This window comes from Notolepis coatsorum (assembly GCF_963971535.1).
Source record: "Notolepis coatsorum genome assembly, chromosome: 7".
NCBI classification, from domain to species: Eukaryota; Metazoa; Chordata; class Actinopteri; order Aulopiformes; family Paralepididae; genus Notolepis; species Notolepis coatsorum.
The window spans coordinates 96,831,369-96,844,265 of NC_140171.1; the positions used below are offsets into that span (position 1 = coordinate 96,831,369).

General features: G+C 42.4%; 1 protein-coding gene across 5 annotated transcripts in view; it reads right to left on the reverse strand.

The window, feature by feature from the left end:
- Positions 1-12,897, reverse strand: part of soul4 (heme-binding protein soul4) — a 118,541-nt gene that overhangs the window by 23,469 nt on the left and 82,175 nt on the right. For all 5 annotated transcript variants that reach the window (XM_084318765.1, XM_084318768.1, XM_084318764.1 and 2 more), the window contains 2 exons: positions 12,182-12,267; positions 9,750-9,891 (listed from right to left, as the gene is read on the reverse strand). In XM_084318765.1, coding sequence (XP_084174891.1) covers positions 9,750-9,891; positions 12,182-12,267 — 228 coding nt within the window. The remainder of the gene's footprint in view (positions 1-9,749; positions 9,892-12,181; positions 12,268-12,897) is intronic.

The following is a 12,897-nucleotide window of genomic DNA, read 5'->3' on the forward strand; positions in this document are numbered from 1 at the left end:
GGAGCTCATAAAGTAGATAACTTAGGATAGCATCTACAGGAATGGAGCCAAACTGGACTCTTCATTCATCCCAAATGTCGTGCCACAGGGGAATTAATGCCAGTCCGCTTTATATTGCTATATTAACGACATTAATTCCCCTGTGGCACGACATTTTAACGAAATGGATCATAAAATTTATGACCTCAAGTGCATAGGTCTAGAGATGGTTTTTCTTAATAGAAGAGGTGGCAACCATGAACAACTGCTTTTGCAACAGGAATGTGTATGGATTCATCGGCTCAAATCTATGTATCCAGTTGGGATGAATGAAGAGTTCAATTTGACTCCATTCCTTTAGCTATCATAAGTTATCTACTGTATAAACAAAAAACTAGTACACTGATTAATTAACGGTCTTACAACCTGATACCCCCAATGTACTGTGTTTTTTGTTCCATACAGAGTTGTAAATTATATATTGTATATTGTATTGACATCGGCTCAAATCGATGTATTCCATCTGGGATGAATGAAGAGTCCAGTTTGGCTCCATTCCTGTAGATGCTATCCTAAGTTATCTACTTTATGAGCTCCATTTATTTAGGTACTATCCAAAGTTATCTACTGTATGAGAGAGAAAAACTAGTACACTGTTTAATGAACGGTTTAACAACCTGATGCACCCCAATGTACTGCCTTTTTTATTCCATACAGGTCTGTAAATATTGTAATATGTATCAATTTGTTGTTTTCATATATTACCATCATACACATTTATGTGATATTGTGATATTGTGATATCTACTTGTCAATCTAGCCCTGCTACTAATCATGACGTCAACCTGGCCTGTTAACTGATTGCCGATTGTTCCCACCTGTTGTCAAGTACAGCCTATTTAAGTTGTGTTTGTCACATTTGTCATTTGCACACTGATGAAGGCCGGATGGCTGAAAATGTTTTGTGCCCTTTAACAACTTGAAAATAAAAACAACGATATTCCGAGTGCGGTCCCTACCTCCTTGTTTTTGCAACTTAATTAATGTTGGACTACGCACCTGTCTGAGCGCAGTGGTTACCCCCTTTTTCTACCATAAGTGCCTTACCTTGCCATAACAAAATGACGCCCCTGACCTGCACTGGCTCCCCATTGCTGCACGAATCTGCTTCAAAGCCCTCGACCTAGCATACCGTGCGGCAAAGGGAACCGCTCCGGCCTACCTCCGGTCAATGGTCTCCAACAACTACATACCCTCAAGACCCCTACGCTCTGCATCTTCTGGCCGCCTCAGACCTACTCCTATCCGAGCTCCAGCAGGGTCATCAAGGAGAAGCCGCCTATTCTCAGTCCTTGCCCCACAATGGTGGAATGAACTACCCACCCCAGTCAGAACAGCCGAAACCCGTCCAATCTTTCGCCGGCGACTAAAGACGCACTTCTTCAACCATTATCTGAAAATAAAATAAAAATATATCTAACCCTAACTAACCTTACTGTCATGCACTTGTCCTAATAAACTAACCTACACTGTAGCACTCAACACTTTGATGAACATTGTTACTCAGCTGATAGAGTTGTGCCCTTCCTGATGACTTGTCGTACAAAACTTGTAAGTCGCTTTGGATAAAAGCGTCAGCTAAATGACTAAATGTAAATGTAACACAACACACGCACCGCATTATGAGATGATTATGAGTTTTGTTCGTTATGCAGATCGGAAATAAATGATTGATTCATTGTATACAGCCAAACGGATGGATCAAACTCTTTATTATGTGCGCGTAGACTAGGCTAATCCCGGAGTGGAAGTGGCAAGTAAGAAATCCGAAATCGCTTGTAAATTGCCACTATACAACCTACACACAGCAGTTGGATTAAGCTCTAAAACTAGAAAAAACAAGGTTCTCATTGAAATAGGGGTGTAACGGTACACATATTCATACCGAACCGTTTCGGTATGGGACTTTTGGTTCAGTACGTGCTGTGTACCGAACGAATGCAACATTACTTTAACCACTAATGGAACGCACATGCAGAACTTTAGTTCAGCCCCTTCCCAAAATATAACGCACACCACTGAGAGATTACCTGTAATTTTGCATAGTCTCCTAGTATGGCGAACGCAAACGACAAGCCAGAGCTAGAAGACCTACCAGACTTACCATAACAAGGCATCGTGATGTCCGAAAATAAATAAATAAAAGCACCACAAAAACACTGCAAATTACAGTGAATAAATAAATAATTAAGAACTAAACTCAATTGCGTGGATATATAGCTATAGTGGAATAGAATGGACACATCTACATTCAGCTCTCAGCACATCCCATTCCTTTCATGTAGGATATATATTTGCACTTTCGTATTAACACATTCAGGGCCATTTAGGCCGGGAGCCAGGTCCACCCCTCAGGATGTTTTTTGCTACCTTTTTTTCATTATTATTTCCTGTTATCCCATACCTTGGGCCATCACGAGTTGATAATGACCACCCCCAAATCAGCCCCGTCTTGGCTCTTTTTGGGAAAAGCTTCTGGCGAAATTATGTAATTGCAAATATGAGGGTACTGCGACTGCATAAATGGTCAGATAAGTCTGAAACTTTGCATGGTGTATCCTGACACATAGGGGAAAAGTATCAGAATAATACTCTGGAGCTTACTACCTTTCTATTGTCAAATATCACCCTCAGAATACCCCAAAAGACAAAAGAAATGTTTGTCCGCCTGACAAATTGTCATCAAAAGTGATAGTTTTCAAGTATTTTATTATACATGTTGCTGCTTCACATGGATATAAAAACGTCCCACATTTATAAGCTTCAATTTAAGTCCAAGATGACCTTTCTATCTAGAAATAGTACACCTGCTATGACCAACGTTCTCCATTGGGTGACAATATTGTCACAAGGAAAGACGAAATTACCTACCTGGGTTCCATCCTAGAGGCAAATCTTTCCTGTGACAAAATGGCATCCAATGTAATAAAAAAAGTCAACCAACAAACTCGATTCTTGTACCGGATCTCCTCTCTGGTAAACAAGAATACCGTGAAGACTCTGGCAGGAGCACTCATTCAAGGGTACTACGACCTGCACCTGATGCGTGCACCTCATGGTACCAAAGCACCTCAAAAAATTACAAACATCACAAAACAAACTGGTCAGACTACTACTTGACCTTACCCCCAGAACCCACCTCACCCCTGCCCACTTTGACAACCTAGGATGGCTTAGAGTAGACGACAGAGTACAGCAACTTGCAATGGGCCTGGTCTACAAGATACACTATACGAATAAGGTACCCATGTACATGTCAAAATTAGGGATGCTCGATATTGGCTTTTTTACCGATACCGATATTCCGATATTGTCCAACTCTTAATTTCCGATACCGATATATGCAGGGTTTCCCACCCCAAAAAACGGAATAATTTCAGGTAACTAATCATTTCACTGGTTATATATATAACAAATATTGTTATTGTTTTTTCTTTTTTTAAACCGATACCGATATTTTTCGATATCACATTTTACTGCCGATATCGGCCGATAATATCGGTCGGCCGATAATATCGGACATCCCTAGTCAAAATACTTCCCAAAGGTCAGTGAATACCACAACCACTACACCAGAGGAAGCTCAACAAATCATGTTAAACCCAGATTCGGCTCAAACAAGGGACTAAATACATTTCGCAATTATGCCACATCAATGTGGAACGCCCTACCCAAAGCTGTAAAGGAATGTGAATCCCTACCCACATTCAAAACTGCTCTTAAAGAGCACCTACGGGAGGCTGCAATTCGAAACTGGCCACCGTAAATGCCCAAAACCCAGACCACCTCCTAATAGACAGTCTCCTCCCCACTGAATGTATATATTCCCTCCCCGCCATATGTATATTTCTCTCCCACCCACCCACCCCCTCCTAATGTACAGTCCCCTCCCCATCATATGTATATACTCTGTCAGGATCTAGGGGTAACAGTACTGTATATTTGAATACCGTTTATGTCACAAATGTATCAGTACTAAATACCTATATGTCCCTATGCCATAAATGTCATGTATGTTGTGTATGTCATAAATGTCTATATGAATTGAAAATGGGGGACCCTGATGGAAACAAGACAAACGTCTTTCTCAGGTCTGCATCCCCTTAACAATTGTGTGTATTGAGCCGTACTGTATTGTACCCATTCTGCAATCTGTTAAATAAAGTTTTCATTCATTCATTCATTCATTGTACCTCAAATCGAGAAAATAGAACATATTTCTTCTCTTTTTTTTCTCCCTTATTTTTTATATCTAAAAAATATATTAAACAAGAGTTGAGACTTAAGTAATGTAATGCTATACTATCTGGAGTTAATTACATGAAAAGTGAACAATGTTACGCCCCCTGGTGGACCGGGGTATCACAGTGCAACATAAAACAGATTGAGCAAAGGAGGGTTCAGTCACAGAAAACCCGGTAACCAAATATGAAATGTATTAAGTCCAGGCAACACAATGAACAAAATGACTCTAGTGTGCAGTCTGTTATCAAGAAGTAAATAGAATCAACATTACTAAACTGTAGATAGATATTCTATACAGCCAAATGGAGAAAATAAAATACAGCTCAAACTAAAAATAGAATACATTTCTTTGGTTCTTAGACCCCTTTTGCTGCTTACTCTATTTGCTGTGATCCATTAGCTGACTATAAAACTATGATAATTTTTATTAGAATTTTAATCATCATTTTCCTCCTCTTCATCATCATCATCATCATCATCATCATCATCATCCATATTTGTATGGATTTCATCTGCTAAGTCATCTTCATCCGTTTCTTCTTCTGCCAAGACATCGACGAGGGCTTTGGGGATGACGTCACCCTCAAACCACAGTGGTTCTAGCTTGCCAGTCTCTGTGTTAATGTGAAATCCATGGTCAAGAGGGGATGGGATCTCCGGGTAGTCCTCATGAGCCCTCTTCCAGACACATGCCTGGAAGTTGACTCTTCTCGTGTGCTGTAAGAGGACCCTCTTGCAAGGTGGGAAGGTGGAGAGGTCAACGGAGATACCCTGTCGAAGCTCAAGGCTTGAGCCACACATCTTGACTTTAATCTCTCTTGCCTCATCAACCTTCTTGATTCGACGACTGAAACCATAGAGGCGACAGGTGAACTCTTCAACACCACTGAGAATCCACTCATCAAGCTCCCAAGAGTTCCCCACTTCAGCAAAGATCTGGATAAACTTTTCTGATTAAGAATCTTCATCGGTCGCACCTTCGCTTTGCCTTTGAATGCTGATGTGCAGTCAGCACCAATGAATGCGTGCAAGGCCAGGAGAGCTGAAATGTGTTCCTCTGAGTAATCTTCAGCCAGCTGGTTGAGGTTGATCAGCCTATCTCCCATGTCAAAGAGGATGTTGACAGTTGATCACTTGGCATAATACAGGAGGATGAAGAAAATGTCAGAGTATTTTGCTCTGACTCTGACTGTTGTGATGTGAGGCCTTTTGGTTTGGATATACTGCATGTAAATGATTACCCTCACATCCGTTTCTTAATGTTTTGAACAGATCTCAGGTAGAAGCTCTTTAGACATCACTCCAGCATTGCATGCTTGACCAGCCTCTACAAAAATAACAGGCCTTCGGAGGATGTCTTTCATCATATCTTCAGAGCTCCAGTGATCCAGAAGTAAATGAATGAGGGCCTTCTTGTTTTCATCATTTGTGAGAAAACCATTCCAATCAGTGGGCCGATGAACATTTAGCCCCTCACCATAAAACATTCACCACAACCTCTGCGATCCCTCTCAGCTGATTTTGGTGAATGAAGACGGTCAAGGTCAGTGTCTGCTGATAGTTTCAGCTGTAGCCGGTAGACTTTTGAAGGTGCGCTCTGATATATTCTTCACTGTTCGTGGCACATCACGCATGTAGAATGAGGAGTTTCCATCTTGAATGAGAGCACATTGGCTTGGGGAAGGAAGTTGGGCATTCTCAGCATCTTTGATCATGTAGTTAATTTCGTTTGCTTTGTTGGCTTTTGCGGAAAAAACGATCGATTGTTGAGATGGAGTATGGCGTCAGAGTCAAGGGATAGGTCATTAGGTCAGAGATGCTTATTTGTGACTTGAGTTGTTGTGATTTGACAAAGATCTGAAAGATGAACCCACTTGTGGCCTTGTACTGGATCACTTTCTGGTTTGATGCCACAAGCTTCCTTTTAGGTGTGGTAGATGACATTGTCTTGAATCTGTTCCTCTTGGTAGGTTAAAAGAAAAGGACTTTTTTTGTCTGAAGTCGATCACAGATGAACATCTCTTTTTGAGTTTTGCCATTTTTCAGGGCATTCAACACATCATTGCGCACCTCTTCTGGCATAGCTGCTCCTAAAGTCAAACTTGTCAAGGGCTGAGAAGTATCAAGCTGAAATGGGTTGATAAAACTCTGTTTGCTGGACTTGCTTCTCAGACAGTGATTTCACGTGTTCTTAGATCTCGTTGCTGCTTCTCTGTATGTTCACCTCGGTCGATTGTCATTTTCCACATCTCTTCTACATACTCTCCTTTGGCATGGGCAGTCAGGATATGACGTTGGCTGGCTTCATAGTTACTGGTGATTCCACAGATCCCTGCAGAATATGTTCCAGACCCTGAGTTTGACTTGAGCCATTTCATAGCAGTCTCTTCTATTGTTTTGTCAGTGTGGCAGCGGTTGGCTGGGATATGTGATCTGGATACATTGATTGCTCCAGCACGCAAACGTTTCTCAGATCCTGGATGTGTTTCCTCAATGTGTTCAAGATAGTATCCCAAGTATGTGAGGAATCTAGCATAGTTCTGCTGGTCTGAGCAGAAGAAAAGGTATGGCATGTTGTTTAGGGTGGCTTTGTATCCTTTATAGTCATTCATTTTGATTGCCTTATTCATTGACAGGACGAGCCAGGTGCAGTCCATGTATTCCATCCAAAACTGTCCAGTTTCTCCCAGCTTCCCATTTCTCACGGCTTCTCTGAATGCATGATATTCTGCCATGTGGTGAGATACATCTTCTGATGAGAGCACTTCAGCGAGAGTAGATTGATTCAGAGTGAGATTTTCCAAAAATGCAGTTCATTCTGCAGAGAGTGGTTCATGAGTTTCCAGATACTTGTCATAGAGGAGTCTCTCTAGAGCTTCCAGCATGGATTTGTGTGTGTTCATTGCTCTGTCCCAGTTATTATGTGCTTGTGTGTGGAGAGATCAGTGTTCAGTGTTCTGATGGCCTGGGGGAAGAAGCTGAGTCTGAGTCTCTCTGTTCTTGCTGCGTGTATGCAGAGGCGGTTGCCTGACTGCAGCAGCTTGAACAGGCTTATGTGCCAATATACATTCATTTAGATCCAATGTTTCACATTTCATTGACATCTAACCTCAGACACGGACTAATATCCCAGACTGGGGGCGGTGGCTGATTCTTCTTTGAAGCACTCTGGCAAATTATCCAGGCATCTTGTCGTCTCTTTGACACCTTGACTATACAGTAGCATTGCAGCCATCAGAAAGTCAGTATATTCATTACAGCAAAATATTGTACACACACACACACACCATAAATATCCCACTTCTGCTCTCACTAGTCTCCCACTAGCTAGCTACATTGGGCTGGCAGCTAACAATCTACAAGCTAACTAGCTAATGTTATCACTGTAGAAGTAGAGTTGCTAATAATTATAATTTATTTTCTTAATAATTACAATTTCATAATTTCTCTCCCACTTCTACTCTCACTAGCTAGCTACATTGGGCTGGCTATATTAGCTAACAATCTAAAAGCTAACTTAATGTTATCACTCTAGAAGTAGAGTTGCCACCTTTCATGTAAAAAAGATATTGGACACAGCCAGAATAATAGATCAACATTGTCTTTGCTGAATAACTTCAGGTGGGATGTGACATGAAACAGGGTTAGGGTTTTGGTTGGTTGGTGTGTGTAACCCGGTCAGCACTGCTTTATGTTGCACTGTGATACCCCGGTCCACCAGGGGGCGTAACATTGTTCACTTTTCATGTAATTAACTTCAGATAGTATAGCATTACATTACTTAAGTCTCAACTCTTGAGAAGAAATAAGGGTAATGCTTGAATGTTATATTTTCTCGATTTGAGGTACAATGGAGAACTTTGGTCATAGCATGTGTACTATTCTAGATAGAAAGGTCATCTTGGACTTAAATTGAAGCTTATAAATGTGGGCAGTTTTTATATCCATGTGAGGCAGCAACATGTATAATACAATACTTGAAAATGATCACTTTTAATGACAGATGAAGGCGGACAGAATTTCTTTTGTCTTTTGGGGTATTCTGAGGGTGATATTTGACAATAGAAAAGTAGTAAGGCCCAGAGTATTATTCTGATACTTTCCCCCTATGTGTCAGGATACACCATGCAAAGTTTCAGACTTATTTGACCATTTATGCAGTTGCAGTACCCTCATATTTGCAATTACATAATTTCGCCAGAAGCTTTTCCCAAAAAGAGGGTTTTTTGGCCCCTGAGGCCAGACAGGGCTGATTTGGGGGTGGTGATTATCAACTCGTGATGGCCCAAGATATGGGATAACTGGAAATAATAATGGAAAAAAAGGTAGCAAAAAAACATCCTGAGGGGTGGACCTATCTCCCGGCCTAATTGGGATGAGTCTAATAAATCTCTAGAGGGCCGGCAAATGTAAACAGACGTGGGGCTGTTTGTAGAGCTAAATCTATACTTTATAGTATTGCTATCTGTCCATTGAGACCATAAACCGTCCCTTCAAAATGGCTTAAAGAAAAAAAAAATTCATCAATACGTTCTCATTTTATAGCGCCGTGAATATAAGCGTTATACGGGATTTCGGCTAGGATATTTCCTGGAAGCCGAGATACAGGGCTAATAGCTACTACCGTTATATCCAATGGCATTTCCGTTATACATATGCTACAGAAATAACTCAAACTGCATATGATCGGCACGATCCTCAAGCATGTATGCATGAAAGGGGGGGGGCGTTGTTTCTGATTATTGATTACCAATAACCGCGTTAGCCTCATTAGCCTCATTCATTGATCGGATGGATGGCTATCAAAACAAGGCCCAATCGGGATGTACTTTATGTGAAAAATATCTTACCGTGGGCCGGTGGGATCCCCCCCGAGCATTTCCCCGTTATCGATCGCCATCTGGTAGATCGATATGTCCATTGGCTGATGATGAATCCCCTTATTGCATAGTGAAATCTGCAACCCAAAACGTAATCCAAGCTACAGGCTGCACATCCAGAATCGAGCTAACTGAAAACTCCATTGAAAGTGAAGAGTCCACCGTTCAGCCACAGGGCACACTCCATTATCACGACAGCGCCCCTAAGAGGATCTGACCGGTAATGCACGTTGGCGAATTCAAAGAGTAGGGTAAATCTGCAGTGCCGCTCGGCGACCTTGAATAGGTTATTAAAATGGAATAAAAGCAATAACAACTTGCCACGGATATATCCGTGCTTCTGTCCACAACGGGTGGAATCGAAACACGGAGATCTCCGTGGTCGGGCGCCATTGTGTTAATATTCCACAATATAACACTGTCTTGTTCTCTTTTGTTATTATTTATTGTTGGTTTTATAAAATTTTTAGATAATCGCTGATCGTGCACTGAGGAGGGAGCGCCAGTACCGCGACCAATGCGGACATATTCTATCATACATGGTGCACCTCGAGAAAACAGGATGAGGATGAGAGATGTCGGCACCTGCAGAATTCTCCTTGCAAATGTAGCGCATCAGCTTCATGAACGCCATGGAGATGCTCTGCTCGTACAGCTTTTCTGATCGCGTGATGCAGGCCCAGGTCCCTGCCGGGTACACCCTCTCCTCGTACACGACCTCGCCAAGCTGAAACACACATTTCAAACACTTCATTTGAATCCGTGCCCAATGCACAAGGTTCAAATATTGCAGAGGTTTAAATTATGCTTTGAATACAAAACATACACACGGACACAAGGAATTGGGGCCAAGCGCTGAAATATCTACGGATTTTGTCGCCTGAAAGGGCAATCGACAGGCAACAAATAGGGCTTTAATTCGATATATATTGTATTTAAAAAAAGCCGCTAGAGGTCGGCAAAGTGGCGCGTCACACCGGTGGGCAAATCTTCCTCAAGAGGTCCCGGGCCGCCTGAATTCTTTTACTAACAGATTTCCAGTTCCGCGTTCGCATTCTGCGCTCTGATTGGCCACTGACGTTTCTGGTCGCGCCAATCGTGTGACGGCAAGTTCTGCCACCGGTTAAGCTTAGGCACTCTTTCGAAGTTGGTTAAGGTTAGAGTTTGTCTTAGAGCAGGGCGATAGAACACCAGCCCTGATTACAAACTCTAACCGTAACCAACTTCTTAACCAGTGTTAGGTAGTTTGCTGCTGTTCGAGGCGGAAATGGGCGCGTCACGCGATTGGGCGCACATGTCACATGACCAGAAACGTCAGTGGCCAATCAGATCGCACCAGAAACGTCAGTGGCCAATCAGATCGCAGAACGTGAACACGGAACTGGAAATCCGTTAGTAAAAGAAATAAAGAATAGACACTCCCGGGCCGGGCCGGTGCCAGTTAAGAGGTTGATTAACATTTTCTTAAAACAAGATTAAATTGACCAGAATCACGGAAAAATACTTAAAAATAAGCTAAATGATCTGCCAGTGGAATAAGATAATTCAAGATAATTCTACTCAATATTGGACTTATTGTACCAAATACAATATATTTTTTCACAAATATGCAGCTACCTGGGCCTCCAGAGCACTTCTAGTGTCAGCGGACACACCAAAAACATCTTAGAAAATTCACACGCACATAACTCTCGAACAATTCTAAGGTAGTTTTAAGTTATTTCTCCGGCAGCATGCACAAATATGGATTCCGGCAGCGTGCATGACATTTTTTTCAGGGGAAACACTGCAACCTATACTATACACTGCACTTTTACACCCCTACCAAACCAACCTACTCCACCACTACACCCTACCTGACCATTTACTCCACCTGTACATATTCCGTCATTTAGCTCAACGCTTACAAATTGTGAGCAGGAGAGGTACACCTCTGACAGCTACACTCAGTTACACTCTGAGTGCATAGTAGTATAGCATGATAGCTAGTAGTATAAGTATAGTAGAATAGTAGTAAGGTACATAATAGTAAAAAAGAGTAGAACGTTTTGTTTTTTTTAGATATAGTTTGAAGAGGTGCACCACAGCCTCTGATCCTCCAGCTCTGATCTCCTCATTATCCCAGTGAAGGAAAACGGTGTTTTTCAATGTATGTAATGTATATTGGGGGAGATGACAGCATCTAAAGGGGCTAGGTCAGAGAGGTCAAAATGTGCATGGTGGTGGTGGAAGCAGCAGTCAGTGGTAGCAGCGAGCGAGCAGGGTGTCTGCATTCCTCAGCACATAAACAACTGATAGGAAACAGTGGCAGGAGGTTTGGGTCAGAGCGATGGGGAGGTGTGTTAAAGGTTAAAACCGTTGTCATGACAGCGTGTCACATGACAACCAGAAGAGAGGCCGGGCCTGTCGTTGCTATGGCGAGAATATAGAAAAGTGAGTTTCTTCCGGGTGTAAGTCAGACTAAGAAACGGATCCCGCAGGAGAGAAGGAACCATCAGAGACTCTCATCCCTCTCACCCTCACCGGTGGGGGGGGGGGGGGGGGGGGGGGGGGGGGGTGACACATCATCATTAGCTTCGGCTAACGGGAGAAGGGTTCTGGCTAACGACAAGGCCTGAGCCACTATTGGACTGAACAGCAGAAGAGACGATAGCAAGGACAATACAATCTGATAACATCTGAGCTGAGGCTTCTGTTTATGTAATAAACAACGTTCTTGCAAGAAAGGTACTACGCTGTCCAGTGTGAATACTTATGGTTACGGAGTTGCATTAAAGGGGAATGACAAAGATTGTATCAGCCAGTATGAGACGTCGGAGAGATAAAACACAACGCAGGGTCAACGGATAAAGAGATAACACAAGCCAACAGATGAAGAGGTGATACTGGCTGAACCAGGATCTAACACCAGTCATGCACTGGACTTAAACTAAGGTCAAATAAATCACTTAAATATGACTAAAACCAATAAAGCGTTTCCATAAAAACACAAAAACTAAATGAAAATGGCGCTGTACCTTTTCATTACGAGAGACGGAGTCAAACGGGACCTGTTCTCGCTGTTGGTTCTGCCGCGTCATCTCCTGAATGGGTCCGGTCATTTCTGTTCAAAGACAAATTCAGACAGGGCGGATGAGTAAGCACTAAGCACGCACCTACCAGAGACTCTGGGTTCGATTCCCACTGTCAGCGGTATCTCCGGCTTGGTCAGTCGTCACTACAAACACAAGACTTCCACATGTATCAGAGGAGGCATGTGGAAGTCTACACCCTCCCCAGACCAACAGTAGGGCATCGCAATGACCAGCCCAGAACCAGGAGGTATTTATGTCCCGGTGTTGTGCCGAAAAATTACTGCCTGCCGAAATCCAACTGCCCCCACGTGACCGTTCGCGTGAATGGTCCGCTGCTATGGGGAAATGTTCGTCTGTCAGTCACTTGAGTATTATGAAGTGTGATTGTACCACAGTTTCATATTAATGTACAGTTTCATATTAATGTACTTATATACAGGTAAGGTAAACAAAGTGGATGAGTTCGGTAAGGTAAACAAAGTGGATGAGTTCGGTAAGGTATTGCATGTGTAATAAATAAATTAGTTGACCTCGCATTGTGCGATATCTCTCCGAACTCATCCACTTTTTGTTTACCTTACCGAACTCATCCACTTTGTTGACCTTACCTGTATATAAATACCTGTATATAAGTACATTAATATGAAACTGTGGTACAA